Here is a 19166-nt window from a genome sequence, read left to right as displayed (position 1 = left end):
CTTTCACCGCTCCCAAACACACTCAATCTTATTATTATTATCTATAGAATCCATTTTACCATTTCATTTTCATCTGTCTTTGGATTATTAATTTTTTGTAATTAATTATATAGACTTTTTTTGTAATTATTATTATCTATTAATTATAATTTTTTGATGAAGGTTAGGGGTGTTTTATACTTAATAATATTAGATCTAACATATATTTTTAATTATTATTATTATTATACTTTACTGTGAACTTTATAAATATCCTGTGAAATCTATTTCTCAAAAAAAACTCTTGGGCCAGGCGAAAAGAGCCCAAATATCTGTTCGAGAGATTCTATTCATGGAATGAGGCCTGGGCTATTTGAAACCGGGAGCAAGTGGCCCGACCAGCAATGAATTAGGCGGTATATAGAATAAAACATTCCGTACAAACTTTCCATTTCGTGTGCAGCTATCATAACATCATAAACGATTCTCCGGTTTGTTTGGTAATAAAATATGATTACAACTGTGTTTTGTCATGATTGTAATTACAAAAATGTTAAAAAATGTTTGGTTAAATATATATATCATGATTTTCTATTAATTTTATTAAAAATCCTTTCTTGAAATCTTTATTATAAAAAATTATTATGGATATTTTTTCTTAAACTTATTTTTTTTAAATTATGACCCCTGTTTATTTTATAAAAAATAATCTCTTAAAGATTACTTTCTAATTTTTTCCATGTTTATTTATTATTATAAAAATTCATTAATGAAAAATACTTTCTAATAAAAAAATATTTTTTTTCATAAAATTAATTTTTTTAATTTTAAATGGAATATACTTTTTAAAATTTTTTAAAAAAATCAAAATATTAAGTTATCTATTGTATCAATTTCGATTGTTATGTATTTTGATTTGAATTTTTTTATTTTTTTTTATTTTTTCCCTTCAAATTTGATTTTCATATCAACTTTTATCCTTTTTTTTCAATTATTTTTTTCTCTTGTTATTTTTTTAATTGAGATTTATATATATATATCATTTTTATTTTTTATTTTTTTATTATTCTTTATTTTATTTTAAATAATTTATAAAATTATTTTTTAATCTCGTCATTTTAATTTTTTTATAAGTTATATCTAGTCCTTATTTTTTATAATTATTTATCTTATCTAACATAATTTATGAAATTGAAAATATTTTCTTTAATTTTATATTTTAAAATTTTACATCTATCATATTTGGTCTAAATTCTTGTAATAATTTTGAAAAAAAATTAAAATATGTATAACTTATTTTTTATTGTATATTCAAACACTTGAAGGTATTTTATAATTTATTTTTATAAAACTATTAAATATTTAAAAATAATTTAATTTTTTAAAATTTATTTTTTATAATATATATTCTTAAAAAATATATTTTAAAACAAAACCTATTACAATGACAAAGAAAAGCAAAGACTACGTGGGGCCTTCAAGTAATGCAAAGCAGCCACCCATGTCATAAGTATCGTAGCTGGTGCTGTCCCCGACAGTTTTGCCAAGATAAATGGCCCCTGCATCACGTGATTTTTGCGTTGTGGGGTCACTTTTCCGACCGCTAGATCAACGTTTGACCCCACTAATCTCGTCTAATCAAACCCCCGTCTTGGTCCCACGTTTTCCACTCTTTATCGTTAAATGCTCAATCCTCACCGAGTTACAACGGTATGCTTGGGATTTAGTTACTTGATAAAGGTATGTTTGGCTTATAGTTTTGGTTGTGGTTTAGTACTTTAGTCCGATGTGCCCATGGCTGTGGATGTGACTATATTGATGGTTAAAGGAAGAATATTTGGTAAAAAGAGCAATTAAAAATATTTGAAAACTAGAAAGACTTCGGAGCTAGCTTTTCGGTTTATAGTAATCAAACTAGTTTTTATTACTTGTGCTAAACAGCGATTCATATATTTTTTTATAATCATAAAAAATATTAAAATAAATGCAGATAAATGATATATTTTTTTAAAGAATAAATATCAAGAAACTAAATTAATTTAGTTAAAATAAATTCTTTAAAAATAAGTTAAAACAAACGAAAGAACAAAATATAGAAAGACCTAAAATCTTTTTAAAATTAGTGAAAAATCATATATAAATAAAAAATAAAATGAAATTATGGAACTCGATATCCAATGAAATCTAATATCAAATCATGAAATTAAAAAATACGAGTCTTTTTAGAAAAAACAATAAATAAACTCGGGCAAATCTTTTAAGCTTAGGTAAACCCATCAAATTCGCAACCTATTAAATTATAAACTGGAGTAAATTAAGAAGCTTAATTTAATGTTGAAAGATAAGGTAAATAAAAAAATCAATTTAAAAAACTTTATAAAGTTACAAATAACATTAAAAAATAACGAAGTTAAAATCTAATATGTAAATACGATGAAAGGTTATGAAATTATAAAAAGAAAAATAATTTCAAAAATCATCCAAAAAAAATAACAACAAAAAAAATGACGGTCAAATCTAAAATCTAAATAAAAAAAAAGTTCAATTCTATATCAAAAAACCTTTGTTTTTTAAAGGTAGCCAGTAATTTAACTTTACCTAAAATTATAAAAAGAATAGGAAATCATCAAACAAATCTATAACGACAGATGAATTTAGGTAAAATATTATTCTACCCTTAAAAATCAACTTTGTGTGATTTTCTATGAAGAGCAAGGATATCAATTCTCTGTCATAATCCACAATAATTAAAGGCACAACCACAGTGATTATTCCATAAGGCTTGGGTTCTGTTAATTTGCGTGAACCTTCAACTAACCTTTAGCTATCAAGCAGTTCGAGTAGCTTTTTAACTAGAAAAATCAACCCCCGCTAATGCCAAATAAATACTAAATAAGTCTACTGCTGGTATTAATAAAAAATAAATAAATAAACTAAAAAAAAAACCAGTTTTATTATTATACTTTTATGACATGAATCATAAATTTTACAGTTTAATCTAATAAATTAAAATAATTAATTTTTTTATTTTATATTGAATTTATTAATAAAAAAATAAACAAGATACTCTTAAACAAATCTAAAAATACAAATAAATCAAAAAGAAATTCTATTTACCCTTAAAAAACAACATGGCGTGATTTTTTCTTGAATGGCAAATACATTAATTTACTGATATAATCCACTGTAATTAAAGGTATGGCCACAATGATTTCCCCACGTGGTCTGGGTCTGTTAATTTGCGTGAACCTTCAACTAACCTCTGGTTATCAAGCAGTTTAATTAGCTTTTTAACTTCAAAAACGGGGGGGGGGGGGGGGGGGCAAGAAGGAAAAAAAAGAGAGGGGTTTTTACTGTAATCCTCGTTCTAAAATACTATTCATTTTAATTTTGCTGGTATTATGTTTTTCTTTTTATTTTATTTATTTATTTATTTAACATGAAATTTATTTTATATTATGATATCTCATTCTTATGACACGAATAGCAGATTTGACGGGTTAATTTAATCGACTTGTTTTTTTTCCTAGTTAATTTTTTTCTCGATTTCATTATTTAATATTTAATTGATTAAGAATTAGATCTCATAGTTTATTTTATTTGTCTTTTATTATGTTATTTTAGCCTCAGTACCTGAAAATAGTGTTTAACGAGTTGATTGAGGTTATTTTTTATGTTCTTTTTTTCAACTTTTTTTTTGTTTCATTATTCAACATTAAGTCGGTTGGGAATTAAAATTTTTAATTTGTTTTGATGTACTTTATACAAGGATATATTGGTCTCATGATCAGGGTTACAAACTTTGACTTCATTTTTTAAATTGTATTTTTAAGATATTATTTCAGTCTCATGACCCGAGTCACGGATCCTTTAACTCATAATTTTCTTTTTATCAAGTTGTCCTCGACTCATGACCCGGGTCACAGGTTTAACAAGTTAACTCAGTCGACTCAGTTTTTTGTTTTTGATCTGATTGTTTTTTTTTCTTCTCATTTTTATCATTTAACATCTTGCTTAATGGAATAACTTCGGTCGACTTTGTGCATTTTTCATCTTATTTTTTTAATTATTTTTATTACAAATCTCATCGTTTAACATTGAATTAGACGGGGTTGACTGGAAATCAAACTTCATGTTTTTTTTTGTCTGCTCTTTATAAGGATGTCTCGGTCTCATAACCAAAGTCGTATACCTGGGAAGTTAACCCGGGTCAAGTCAGGTTATTTTTTGTTTTTTTACATGAGATTGTGCTGGTCTTATTATTTGGATCATGGGTTTAACAGATTGATTCTTGTCATTTTTTATGTTTTTTTAACACGATCCTTCAACACTGGGTCTTGTGATATTAGTTGTGGGTTTGACAGGTGAACCCAAGTTGTTTTTTTATATCTTTTTTTTTATTTTAATTTCATCATTGAACATTGAGCTAACTGTGAATAAAGTTTCGTATCCAAGTTGCTTTTCTATATCTTTTTTTATTTTTATTTTTATTTCAACATTAAACATTGAATTAATTGGGAATAAAGTGTTGTAATCTATTTTGATCTGTTTTATAAGAGGTTATTGTAGTCTTTTAACCTAGATCCAGATTGACACAAGTCAATCAACTGTATTGTTATTTTAATATTTAAAAAGTCACATTCAATTTTTTTTGAGTCAAACTATGTTTTTACGAGTTGTTTAAGTTATTTTTGGATCTGTAAAGTCAACTAGAGCCTTATCATATCCACTCCCCATGGTTTAGTTTTACGTTTACATTGTAAAAAAAATATTAGCAACATCTTAACATTATTTTTACATTTTTTTTAAAAATTAACCTTACCCACAGCCCCGTGTAGGTTAATGATCTTGTTATTATCTAAATTCCAATTTAAATTGGATATTTTGATTTTTTGTTTTAACAAATATATCAATCATGTAGTAATTGTTAAAACAGAAAGAGTGCATTAAGTGCACTGTAGTAGATAAACGTGTGTCAATGTGTGTTTAGCATCTAGCATCTCATCCGTAGTTACCAAACTCAAATGAGTGGCCTGTTAACTTAAAGTTTAGCATGTCATGTATTCATGGAGTTAATCTAGCATGTCGATATTCGATCCAATGAACTTGGTTATACCCAAGTAAATCTCATCAGATAAACTCTAGGGATTTTTAAAAAACTTTTTATTTAAAATAATATTATTTTATCTCCACCTTCTTATCTTTTTTATTTTAAAATGACATCTTTATGTTTAAAAAAACTTAAAAGACCATCGTTATGAAATAGCCTTAAATTGACTCGCTATCTTACATGTCAACTCAGCCAATCTCCAACTCAGGTCTGGATGTAATAATTGTGATCTCACCATCATAAATCACAGACGTTATCAAATCAAAGGATCACGTCATGATATTCATCATCCTCAATAATACCTGTTGTTTATCGTAGAGTTATTTTTTAAAATATTTTTTATTAAAAAATATATTAAAATAATATTTTTTTTTATTTTTTTAAATTATTTTTTATATCAGTATATTAAAATAATTTAAAAAAATATATATATTTTAAAATATATTTTTTAACCATAAAAATAAATAAATACGGCCGAAAACCGTGTGCTGCCTATCGTGGGTTCTTGATTTCTACTGCATCTGAAAGAGAATGGATAGAACATAGAATAATCTATCGCCCCATGGCGCCAAGCAGGCCGTCTTTAGCGCGGCGGAATTAGAGCCCATTTAGAAATGCAATCAATCCATATTTTTTAAAAAGTTAATTATTTTTTGTTAATAATTAATTAATTTTTATATATTTTGGATCGTTTTGATGCACTGATCTCAAAAATAATTTTTTAAAAATAAAAAAAATATTATTTTAATGCATTTTAACACAAAAAACACTTTTAAAAACAACCACAAACACATTTTTAAATAGACTATTAGTAATGTTTGGCCAAGTTGTAGATGTAGTTTTTAGTTGTCGCTATTGTAATCGGGAAAAAGTGTTCCTTCCTTTATACATGTTGAATCGCTTTCATGCTCAAGGAACCAAAAAAACCTTTGTTATTTCAGGTTCTAACTTTTGGCTTTCAAACAATTTTGTTAATGACCTTTGGATTTTTTCTTCTATCCAAGCCCAGTTCAATTAAATTTTTTTTTCTTGGATATTAACCATCAAATATTAATACTTGAATTCGAAAGGTGAAAAAAAAAAGATTTAATCGCCTTCTCTATCCTTCGGAATTAAGCTTTGGAATTAAAGTTCTTGAAATATAACCATCTAGGTGGTGGTCCAGTGATAAAAGTTTGGGACCAAGAGGTTTGCTCCCTTTATGGTCTCAAGTTCGAACCTTGTGGTTGCTTATATGATGGCCATTGGAGGTTTACATGGTCGTTAACTTCAGGACCCGTGGGATTAGTCGAGGTACGCATAAGCTGGTTCAAACACCCATATTAAACTTAAAAAAAAAATTATTGTTGAGATATCATCGGACACTTTCAGAGTTCAAAAAAGAAAATGGTCAGGCGCGCCATTATTTCTCAAGTGGGCTCTTGAATAAAAGATAAAAACACGTTGTGATAAACTAGACTGTAGCTTCAATTCGATTATGTATCCGTGGATTTCAATTTTGCGATGATATATGGATTGTTGAGGTAGATAGACTCCAATTTCGCTTGGAAAGAAAAAAATAAAATACAGTCAATGAATAATGCAAAATTAAGGCATAATTTGTTTTTGTGTTGTAAAAATACTTACCAATAAATTTTAAATTCGTTTTTTTTCTTAGATTATTTTTTTGTTTTTATATATTAATATTAAAAATATTTTTTTTAAAAATATTTTTAAATAAAAAATAATTTAAAAATAATCGTAGTTACACTTACAATGCGAAAATGAGCTCTAACAAAGCACTCTCACGGTGATTGTTTGTTTTTTCCTTCTTGATCCCTTGCATTTTTTCTTCATTGCAGTTTGGTCATTGCATTAAATTTCTTTTCATTCACGCCCTTTCAAATTATGTTTTCGTTGTTTTAGGTCTTGATGTCTATTTCTATTTTACGCTCCATTGCATTTTTCGCCTTGTCGTTACTAAATTAAAGGTTTATCTTACAAAATACAATGTAAATTACATGGCAAATTGATAGCCTATAGATCCTCCCACGATACCCTGCTCGCAATATTATCCACGCCTTTCTTTCCTTCTGGGTCCCTAATATTTTTTCTTCGTTACAGTTTAGTCATCACGTCAAACTTCTTTTCAATTACACTTTTTTCAGAATTATATTTTACAGGCATAGGATAAGATTTTGGTGGTTTTTCTAAGGATTTGTTTTTTAACTACTGTAAAATGGAATTCTGAACTTCAAAAACGAACCGAACAACACTTTATTGGATTCTTTCCCGGGAAGGTACAGGTGTTGTGGGGTAGCCTTGTTAAAATCCGATCAGAAGTTTTTTTTTTTTTTTTTTTTGAGATTTATCAGCACGTGCAATTTCACATACATGTGCTTGTCTGGAAGTGCACAATTTGTTATTACTGTTGTTGTTGTCTGAGCCTTCAAGTGGAGAACTCTTGAATCATAGAAAAAACACTGATATCAACCAAACCACAGTTCATTCACAGGTGCACTATGTTATTGACATCTTTCTAAAAAAGAAAAGAAGTATTTTTAACCTTGCTCCTCGAGGATAGCTTCTCATGGGTCATGTACATTTTATCATGGCAAAACTGTTGTATTTTAGCGTGTATTTTATTTTATATTGCGATGTTATTTATTTTTAATATATTTAAATAATTTTTTAAAACACATTCAAAACACAATTCCAGTTATAAATACTCCACTTGAAGCCTTGATTGCGTTTTAATCTAGAAACAATATTTTTAGACTCTTCTATTTGCTTCTAAACTTGAGAGGTGGAGTGTAAAGTTTCGATGGCATCCAACAAAACCTCGAGGGGCAAACCTTGGTAAAACCTTCAACCTATAAGGAACATTTTAATTGATATTTTATTTTTATCTCCATTAATCTCCACGTATTAACAGGTCTTAAATTAAATTCTTTGTTAATTTTAGCTAACAGAACAATCAAGTGATTACATATAACTCACATGATGTCTCTTTCCGTATAAAAATCCATCAAATTCTTCAAGATCTTTTTAATGTGCCATACAAAATTCACGTAATAGAATAAAGTGTATACAACAAAAATATAAAGTCTTGATGTCTTCTTTTTCTTCTTTTTTTTTAATAATCCTGGATGTTCAGGTCAGTTTACGCGCACCACGACTAATCTTCAAATTCACTGAACACCCTACAAGTCCAGTGGACAAATAAAATACTGCGGTGGTGACAAATATACACAGAAAAAATCAAATCTGGATACAGAAGAAAGAACAAGTCATTTTCCCCAGTGAACCACGATATCAAGTGCGTTGAAGTCTTTTTACTTATATTTTGATTTTTTTTTTAGTAAATTCAAGATTTTTTTTATATAAAAAAAGAAATCACGTGAGTTTAAAACGACCACTTAATAATTTGTTAATTAAAACTATTGCAAGGATTTGATTGAGAATGGATTTGATATATACTGGGAACATAACTGATATTGCCTGTACAAGTCGAAGACTTTTTTCGAGGTCTGTCCGGAACTCGACTACAAAAAACACAACAAACTACAAAGTACAAACAGATCAAAGGCAATGCTAACAGACTGCGATCTGTCCTCATCATGCCCCCCCTCTCCCATTATTTATTACACTTCACCCTCCATGACAAACCACCCCCAACAGCTCAACTCCTCTTCATCCCTCCCTGCCAGTACTTTTAAACCCAAAAAAAATAAATACCGAACTCGGAATCTGAACCAAAACATAGAACAACCCTTCATTTCCTCCCTCGAACCTTAACCACTCTGGTCTTGACCCAAGGCCCATTAACGAGAATCCATGGCAGGAGCACTAGAGTGCTGGTCAAGCAGAGCCAGCACAGACGAGGACATGGTTGAACAAGTCCTAATGAGAACACATGACAGATCAGAAACCTCATCATCTTCAACAACGGAAGCAGCATCTCTACAACTATCTGATCAAAGCTCGAATCTTTCACTGAAAGACACTATTTCCTCATCTTCTGCAATGCAAAAAAAGCTTCAAAGATTGAGTCGAAATGTGTCCGAAGCCATTGCTTCACTTAAAAACTCATTGAATCTTGATTCACCACGTGATTCACAAGTGCAGCTAACGAGTTCTCAGCAGGGTAATTGTAGTGGTAATAAGAGTGAGAGATGTAGAAAGGTTGTGTGGGCCAGTGTTGTACGGAACCTTACCCAGTTGTATCCAGGGAGCCAGTTGCCTGAGAAGCTTGTGTCCAATATTAGAAAGCACTATGATTCTTTGCCACTCAGGTTTACTTTTTACTGTTTACTGGAGATCCAATCTTGCTTTACTTTATTGAATTTCTGCGACTGGGTTTTGTTTGATGGCCACGAAAATGGAGGAAAATTAGATAACGATGTAATTTTATTTTTTTTGGATTTACATTGCCTCCCTATTTAGCAAAGATAGCGCACCATTTTATTTGCCTTTTTTTTTTTTTTTGGGGGGGGGGAGGGGGGGGGGGGGGGGGGTCTACTAATAGAAAGATAGCATCGATGTTAGAATTTGAGATTTACTCCACTATACCGAAAAAAGTTTTTAAAAAGCGTTTCGAAGAAAATTACCTTTTGTCTTCAAAGTTTCTGTTTACTTGTGTTATTTGCGTGATGTTGTCTTTTTCTTTCTTTCTGGTTAATTCTGGGTATTTTTGACAGTTATGCTCAGGCAGGGTTTGATATGAAAGAAGTGTTTATGCACATGAAGTTGATAGAGCAGGCACTAGTTGATGAGCAACCGGCAATAATGATACAAGAAGTGTCTGATGATGAGATACAGGGTGCTGTATACAAACTCACATTTGCTTGTAACTCTTCCATTTCGTGGCCCGTAATGTCTGGTGCTTTAGATAGTGCTTCCATTTGTTGCAAGAAGATACAGATCTTTGAAAAGAAGGGATTTACTCTTGGGGTTGTTCTTCTTTTAGTTCAAGCTGGACAAGCGAAATCATTTAAAGCTCGGATCGAGAATGCTTTAAAATCTTCTGTAAAGAAGTCCAAATCAACCACAGTGAAGCTTCCATTTGGGCTTTGTGGGTGTCAAGAAGAGAATATTAGAGGAAACTTTGGTGAAATTGAAGAAGATCCCTGCGAACAAAATTTTAGGAATGGCATTGAGAATCCGAATGTGAAGATTCAGCTCGAGATGCCCTTACCCACTTCTTCGATAGTTGTAGCGGTTGATGAGTGGCAAACGATTAATTCTGGCGGGGATGAATTAGGGAAATGGCTTTTGAATTCTGATAATCTTGAATTAATTGATCAGATTGGACCAAGTTCCTTTAAGGGAGTTTATAAGGGCAAAAGGGTGGGAATTGAGAAGCTCAAAGGGTGTGATAAAGGGAATTCTTACGAGTTTGAGCTCCGTAAAGATCTGCTGGAATTAATGACTTGTGGTCACAAGAACATTCATCAATTTTATGGCATTTGTGTTGATGAAAATCATGGATTGTGTGTGGTGACCAAATTGATGGAAGGTGGATCTGTTAACGAGTTAATGCTAAAGAATAAAAAGCTTCAACCCAAGGAGATAATGAGAATTGCTACAGATGTAGCAGAAGGAATGAGGTTTATGAATGATCATGGTGTTGCATATAGAGACCTTAACACGCAACGAATTTTACTGGACCGGCACGGGAATGCTTGCTTAGGGGACATGGGCATAGTTACTGTTTGCAAGAGCATGGGTGAGGCAATGGAGTATGAAACAGACGGTTATCGTTGGCTAGCTCCAGAGGTTTGTTTTCTATCTTCCTTCGCTAGTTTCAAAATTCATGTCTCTGAAAGAAGTCAGTTCTGACCATAACTATCCATTCGACAAGCACTTGCCACGGCCACGAACCTAACCGTGATCAAAATTTATTGTGGTGACAGTGTTGCCAATTTGCCATACTTCCAAGGTTCCATTATATGATTGCTTACGTGGACAATGAAACCAGTCTATCTTGTTCTTTAGTATGCATTTGAAAGGTTGTTTTGATTATCACAATTTTTAGCAAGTAATCACAATTCCATGTCGTCCACTAATCCCCCGTGGGATGTCCGCTTGTTGTCTTGCTCTGATGTTGGGATAGTTTAGTTTTTGAGAGATCATTGATGTATTTTGAGTTTGTTTGCATATTATAGATGCTGCATCTTTTATTGTGTAGCTGGGTTCCATCTCTTATTGCATACAGGTACTAACACATGAATACATATAAGCACTGCTAACTATGTTATTACCGTGAATTTATGCCATTTTAATCTTTAATTTCCTAGCTATTACAAGGTACCGGAAATTTAACCAGGAGAATACTTGGTAGGAGTGTCTTTTCGTGAAAAACTATGTTATTACTGTAATCAAGGACATTGCTTAGACTCAATGTATGCGGGTGCTTTCTGGTTTCACTCAAATATGCTGAAAGAGACTTTAAATCACTCATCCCAGAATGATTGTTTGAGCATGCGCAACATGTCTTCATAATTGTTCTTGCTTTACATCCAAATACACCATTTGCCTTTGCATAAGCACCCTTGTTTTCTCCATTAGGCAAATCATCTCAACCACTATAATATTTTTTTTGGTCCACTTTTAGCAGAATGGTTTATTGGTGGAGCCCACTGATTTGATCTTTTAAACTTCAGGCATGATTGATGGTCCTTTTCAACACCAAATTTGTAAGCCAATATGCGGGCACAAACTTTTTTCAAATCCATTTACCTATAGGAGCGATAGACATGTATTAAACTCAATGCAATTCTTGACATTAGCTTCAACCAGTCAAGTTGCTGTTGTCCAAATGCAATGGTCATTATGATACATAAACTTGCCTCCCTAAACAGGAAAGATGAACTGATCCCCTCCATTTCTGGTTGAAAACAGATCATTGCAGGTGATCCAGAGAATATCACCGAGACATGGATGAGCAATGCATATAGTTTCGGGATGGTGGTTTGGGAGATGGTGACTGGCGAGGCTGCTTATGCTGCATACTCACCTGTGCAGGCAGCAGTTGGTATAGCTGCTTGTGGCCTAAGACCAGAGATCCCCAAGGACTGCCTGCTAATCCTAAGATCTCTGATGACCAAGTGCTGGAACAATTCCCCATCAAAGCGCCCTCAGTTCTCTGAAATTCTATCAATTTTGCTCCGGCCTAGCAACCAATATCAATAGGTAAAAGTTCTTCCAGCCCCATGGAATGTGGTCGGATTATTACTGAATTGCGTGTAAAAAAGTTGTCCCTTGTCAAGTTATTATGTCCTATAATTGCATAATTGTAGATCTTGGAAGTTCACATAGCAGAAATGAAGGTATATTTCTTCTTGTAACTTATCGAATCAATCTCGCAAATCAAGGAAAAGAAGATGAAAAACGTGCCTTGATTGGCCGATTGAGTTCTTTAGATTGTCTGCCATGGTGTTTATTTATTTCAAATCTCATCATGTTTGCAGCTTGAGTGATGGAAATATCAAAAATGTTTCTTTCTTTGCGTCTGTCGTCATGAATGACCAGGCATTCCACATTGGTTGCTAAAGGCGAGGATTATTAGATTAAAGAGAGAGGGTGGAAGAAAACAGAGGGAAACCAAGATTATATGCGGTCCTTTGTGCCTACAAATTTTGAGTGATACAAGGAATTTTGGCCTTTTGGTATCCCAAGTTTTTTTTTTTTTTTTTGACCGTGTTTGGCTTTTTAAGTGATAATTTGAAATATATTAAAATAATATTTTTAAATTTATTTTTAACATTAATATGATACATTAAAAACATTAAAAAAATTCAAATTTTTAACTCCAATATCATTTTTGTGTCCGATAAAAAATGTGTTTTAGTCGAAAATAAATTAAAATAATGTTTTTTTAAGTTTATTTTTTATTTTAACATATTAAAATTAAAAAAATACAGCTGTTTCGCAATTTCAAATACCATCTCGGAATCTTGGACTTGTGAGACTGAAAAAAGCATTTTGATTTTTGAGTCATTACTTTTGACTCTAGACCTGTATTGGTAAAGTCGTAAAGAATAAGATAATCGTTTTCTAGCTCTCTAGGTCCCAGCTGGGAGGGGAGGAAACAGGTGGCTTGGACATAAACTAAGGACGTGCCAATCTGTCTCAAGTTGAAGGTCGCTGGGAGTTTGCGGTGATCCTCCTTTTAGTTCCATCATGAGGACCTGGTCATGTAATTTGAAGGAGGCACATGCATGGCATGTGCACCTGGCTACACGGGTCAGAGAAAAACTCCGAAGGACGGCGTTTTGTAGAGTATCAAGATCTAGCTTCGCATCAACTCTGGCTACCAGATTAATCAAATCATTAACTGGTAAGCATTTTTTTAAAATATTAAAAAATATTAATTTAAAACAAATAAAAAATAATAATTTTTTTAAAAAATACTTTTAAATACAAAAACTACCATACCCTTCAACACTGTAAACTTAGCAGTATTGTGTTTTTTTTGTTTTTAAGAGGAGTTAGTTGTTCATATAAAAAGTGTGTTAGTCCATTTATTTTTACGGTTGAAAAATGTTTTTATATAAAAAAATCAATATTTTTTTTGTTCTAAATTAATATTTTGTATTTTTAAATTATTTTAATTTGTTGACATTAAATATTTTTAAAAACAAACTATTAATTAAAATAACCACGTAGCATAGCATCTAGGATCAAATTTCAGGGGACGCTGTGATGGGATGATCCTCGTTGAACCAAAAGACAAGCCTATAAGCTGTCTGGCTGAAACAAGAGTCTAAACTTGCATTTTTAACCTTGTGAATGAATCAATTAGTGGAAGTGAAAGTATTTGGACTGCAGACCAGTTGTCAGATCTTGTCCGTCCACCATGCCTGGACCAGATCCAATGAAGGAATGCCAACATAAACTGAAGTAGCAAGTGAATTATGGGATTGGACAAGTGCCATGATATTATTTTCATGACATCATTGCATTAAAGGAATATGATTTGTCAGTGCGTATTGTATTACTAAAAAGAACATGAATATTTTTAGGCAAATGATCTTCGAATAAAGTTTTTCTCCTCTTGGCCACAGATGATTGGTGAGAAATTATGGGTCTCCAAAATCAAGGCTCCTTACCGTCCGGCGTGCCATCCACTTGTCTTTGCCTCCGGGAAGCAGGGGAGCATACCGTACAATGTCATCATAATAATCTTCGTAAAGATACTGCGTGCATGACGCGCCAGCAGGTGCAATAATGGTACAGTAACTTCCTCTCTACTCCTGTCGCTAGTCACTACTAGCCCGTGACAACTGACAAGCATGGATGCATTAGGCTGCTTCCTTGCTCTGTTGTTCATACGTATGCGGGGAAACATGCCCAGAAGTGGTTTCATGGCATCCCCCTCTTTGATGCTTTTGTTTGAGAGTTAAATTATAACTTAGTCCCTTTACTATACAAGAATTGATTAACTAGTCCTCGTAGTCTTAAAAACTATGTATTTAATCCCTGTATTATTAAATCCATTTGTTAATAACTTTTGTCCCTTTTATGTTCTTTTCCATTTTCTCTCGAGAAAAAGAAAAACGAAAAGAGAACCTGGTAACATGGGAAAACTTGATAAAAATAACTACTAGATTGAGGATGGCCCGTGTCAGTTAAGAGATTGCTTGGTTATTTCTCATGCTGAAAATGTAATTTAATTGGTTTTGATAAAATTAAGTAATGATCAACTCTTTCGGCTAGTGAAAAATCTTAACTCGTCAAAATAAATAAAATAGCGATTTTGAGTTTCAAAGAAATGGCCGCTGGAGTGCAGAAGGACCCAATTAACAAGCCGGAGGCCGTTTCGTTAGCTTCTTAGTTTTTTTGTGCTCAACAAGGCTTTAACATTCTTAACCCAGTTTATGTGCCTCGTCTCATATTTCAGGCCCATACGTTTAACACCGAAGCAAACCCATGGACATAAGGACCCATGCAAAACCAGTTGTTTTTTTAAACTGGACTGACCATGGATAGTAGCAGGATAGTTTTGAAACCCGGCCCGGCCTGGCAGGTTAACCCGGGGCTGGAACCGGACCGGCTTGATGAAAAAATAGGAAAAGTCATGACCCGGTTGCAACCCGGCCGGCCCGGAAAAATCCGGTTGCAACCCGTTGACTTTTTTGTTTTTTATTTTTTACTAAAACGACACCGTTTTGAATTTTTTTTAAAATAGGGATTGACCCGACGGATCCGGTGACTCGATCAAAACCTGGAAACCGGGCCTTGGACCGGACCGGGTTTAAAAACTATGAGTAGCATGGATGATTATTTTGAAGAGGATCATTTTTTACTTATAAAAACAATTAAATTAAAATTTTATAAAATATAAAAAAACCAAAACCAAACCGAAACCGGTTCAAATTGACCGGTTGCTGTTCGGATTGGTTATTTTATATTAAAAACCGAAACCTAACCGACCGATTTTGGTTATGTTTGGTTTAGTTATTTTATGTTAAAAACAAAAAATATATTGTTTTTTAGGGTTTTTTTTTTTACTTTCTAATGAACTTGATTTCGGGTTGGTTCGATTATTTTATTTTTTTCAGTTTGATTATCAAACTGAATTGAATATTTTTTTAAATATTTTAACCGAATTACTCAGTTTTTTTAAGTTTTTTAATTTTCTCGATTTTATTAGTTTTGTATTTTTTTACTTACTAGCAGATGTTTGAAGCACGTCGTTTTCGATACTCACTGTGGATAGATGCCTTGGGCATGTTGGAGGCTTGGAGCATTGCACGAATTGAAAATGTAAAAGAAATGTTGGAGAGTCTTTTGAGACAGCTAGATAGTTTTTTTTTTTTTTTTTTGAGATAAAGGGTATCTTAGAATCAAATTACATTTTGATTGAGAATAAATAAAAACGCACTTTTACATTTACCTGGTGTATGTAAAAAAAATTAATAGATTCATTCAAATATGATTCTAAGTTTGAATCTATAAAATAAAACAGCATGTCTCATCAATCACTACAACAATGATGTTTGGGAGCATTTCATGAAATAATAAATTTTAATTTTTTATTTATTTCTAAATTATTTTGATGTTTTGATATTACAAATAAATATTAAAAAATAAAAAATATTACTTTAAAGAAAAAAAATTAAAAATAAATCACTATTTACATCAATTATTTAAAAACTGAATAGCCCGGAGAGCAGTAAGAAAAAGGGAATGGATGTTTAATTACTACTAAGGATCTGTAACAAAAAATATATATATATACTGTAACAAAAAAAAATTACTACTGAGGATGCTGGGAATGCTTTGGAATTGAAGCTAATTTAAATAATTATAGAGGTGAAGATGGCGTGCTGCAACTTGTATACATGAAAGCACATCTCCACGATCACTTGCACTATAAAATAGACGTCTAAGGACCGATCACCAGATGATACATTGCTATAAAATGAGACGGTTTTTTTTTTTTTTTTAATCAAATGATCTTGAATCAACACGCAGCATATAGCTATTATGTTTGGAATTGTGATTGCTTTTCAAAATATTTTTTATTTTGAAATACATCAAAATAATATTTTTTTATTTTTTAAAAATTATTTTTGACATAGTACACCAAAATGATATGAAAATATCAAAATAATATTAATTTAAAAAATTTTAATTTTTTTATAAAAACACTTTTAAAATATAAAAACAGTTAAAGAGATAAAAAATCAAAAAGTATAAACATGAAAAGGGAAGGGGATGTTGGGTGTGCGTGGAAGTAAGTTTTAAACCTATTAAAAAATATTATTTTGATAGGTTAATATTAAAAAAAAAATTAAAAGATAAAAAAATATTATTTTAATATTTTTTAAAAGATATTTTAAAAAATTACTATTATTATATTTTCAAATTCATTTAAAAAAAAAAAAAAGAGGGGACAAGGATGAGCTCCTAGAAAAGATGGTTCCAGTACAGTGGTTCCGTTTAAAGGGAGAAGCTACCCTTCATTATTCTTTGCCCCTTTCTTTTGGTTTACTCTATTTAGTGTGGGTTGTTAATATTACAATGTATAGTGTATCTGTATTTAAGAATATATTTAAATATTGTTTTGTATTTTATAATTTTTTTTATAACAACATATTAAATGATAAAAAAAATTAAAATTATTAATTTGATTTTTTTTCTTGTAACGAGATTTAAAAAACATTTCAAAAAAATTAATCGAAACATATTATCAAACAAGACCTTATTATTTTGTGTTGGATGCCTCTATCTAGTCCCAAGCCAAAGGCCCATTGTTGCAGAAAAAAATAAAGATAAAAACAGAGAGAGAAAAGATTCGGTTTGAAACGGAAGAGAAGATAAAATTCCTTCTTTATTGATTTCCTATATTAAAATTCAACTTTTTTTTTTTTTATTAGCGTGGAGTATCCGGACCAGTTTACGCGCACCACGACTATTCCCTACGACCCACTTAATATCCAGCAAGCTTGAACTTCTTAGTCCTTGCCAAAGAAGTAAACAATAAAAATAATCAACAGCTGCTACCCCGTGGCTTACCCAAAACTCCAAAGCCCTGATAGGGCTGTGTTTGCATTAAAGTTTGAGTCAATTTTAATTATTTTTTAAATTGTATTTTTTTATTTTAAAAATATTTTTTTAATATATTTTTAATTGAAAAACACTTTAAAAAATAATATTAACCATACTTCTAAATAGTTTTTAAGAATGTAAATTTTACTTCATGTCATTTTTAATTGCAATATATTTTTTAATATTTGAGATATCATCTAATCATATGTGTTAATTAAAATTTTTATAAAATGATTTTAAAGCTGTATCTTCTATATTAATTTGACGCACTAATAAAAGTTTAATATTTTTTTTTGTTATTATAAACTCCGAAATCTAAATTAAAAAAACCAGGAAAAAGTATAGACACATTAAAGATAACCTTTTAAAATTACTGGAATTATTGACCCTCGTTGTCTACCTTCGAGATTGAAAGAAATTCGCGGACCTTGTCACCTGACCGAAAGTCGTATGTGCCTTGCGTGGTGGCCGCGGTTGACACTATTTTGCATGGAACATTCTAGTAGCCACCAAGGTGGTTGAATTGTTGCATTCATTACAGGTAACTATTTTTTTAAAAAAAACTGATATCATTTAAATCAATAAAATATACACGCAAGAAGCGTGTATTTTTTTTCAGTCGACACAAAGGTTAATAGGCTTGGGTTATGTAATGAAAACATTCCCCCTTCTTAAAAAAAAAAAAAATTAAAAATAAAACCTTTTAATGAAAATTAAAGGTAACTAATGATAAGAGATTGTGATCAAAATGTTTATTTTTTTATTGATTTTAAGTTTGAGTCCTGTGGTTGCTAATATGATGGTCACTGGAGGCTTACATGGTCGTTAATTTCAGGACCTGTAGAATTAATCGAGGTACACGCAATCTGACCTAGATACCCATATTAATTAAAAACAAAATAAAAAATTAATCGGCTGAAGCTAGGCAGACAAGATAGTTTCCCCATGCACAGCTGAGTTTAAAGAAAAAGGATGCTTCATAGTTCTTGAAACTCTGAGATGCTACACAAGGCACAAGATTTCTATCCATTATTTGAATTAAAATTCACCAAAACGTGTCGAGGTTAATGTCAGGAGATTTTATAAATTTAATCACAGAGTAATTTTTTTTTTATGAACATGTCTGTGTTTATCATGAATCCCAGCAATATAATTAAATCCAGCCATCTTAAAATTCGAATCAAACCAAATCTTTTCCTTTACTCACTACACGCTATTTTTATTATCAAATACATGCAAGTAAATTAAATATAATTAAATCAAATATGGGTATAAAATAAAATAAGAAAATCATGGATGTTAAACTCAATATAGCACACCGGAATGACTTGGAAAATTCACAATTTAAAATCTGATTTAAATTAAATTTTAAATTAAAAAAATATTATTTTAGTAAAATACGGTTAACATATTTAGATTTACTGGTGATGTAATTAACAGAGATCAAATAAAAAAAACTTTTTTTTAAAAATGACATTAAATGTTTTCAGAAATATTGATGGGCGCATTAGAACTGTCCTTCCAAAAAGACCCCTGGTCC

General features: G+C 31.1%; 1 protein-coding gene and 1 long non-coding RNA gene across 2 annotated transcripts; both read left to right on the top strand.

The window, feature by feature from the left end:
• The first annotated feature begins 8526 nt into the window (after positions 1-8526).
• LOC7454841 (uncharacterized) lies at positions 8527-12491 on the top strand. The gene is made up of 3 exons (XM_002313193.4): positions 8527-9363; positions 9769-10846; positions 11972-12491. Exons 1-3 carry the CDS (start codon positions 8906-8908, stop codon positions 12260-12262), a joined length of 1827 nt encoding a protein of 608 aa, XP_002313229.3. The 5' UTR covers positions 8527-8905; the 3' UTR covers positions 12263-12491.
• A 263-nt stretch (positions 12492-12754) lies between these two features.
• On the top strand, positions 12755-14589 carry LOC127905784 (uncharacterized). Its single transcript, XR_008060121.1, has 2 exons — positions 12755-13409; positions 14137-14589. It is a non-coding gene; the product is annotated as an uncharacterized LOC127905784 (long non-coding RNA).
• The last annotated feature ends 4577 nt before the right edge of the window (positions 14590-19166 follow it).

Source organism: Populus trichocarpa, chromosome 9 (assembly GCF_000002775.5).
Source record: "Populus trichocarpa isolate Nisqually-1 chromosome 9, P.trichocarpa_v4.1, whole genome shotgun sequence".
NCBI lineage: Eukaryota > Viridiplantae > Streptophyta > Magnoliopsida > Malpighiales > Salicaceae > Populus > Populus trichocarpa.
The sequence above is the reverse complement of the archived record's forward strand: the minus strand, read 5'-3'. Positions and strand labels throughout refer to the sequence as shown.

Bases quoted from the DNA above. Each gene is read 5' to 3' on its own strand.
- LOC7454841 (XM_002313193.4), top strand. From the start codon at position 8,906: ATGGCAGGAGCACTAGAGTGCTGGTCAAGCAGAGCCAGCACAGACGAG. The intron at 9,364-9,768 runs GTTTACTTTTTA...TATTTTTGACAG, and splicing joins TATGATTCTTTGCCACTCAG to TTATGCTCAGGCAGGGTTTG. The intron at 10,847-11,971 runs GTTTGTTTTCTA...GGTTGAAAACAG, and splicing joins ATCGTTGGCTAGCTCCAGAG to ATCATTGCAGGTGATCCAGA.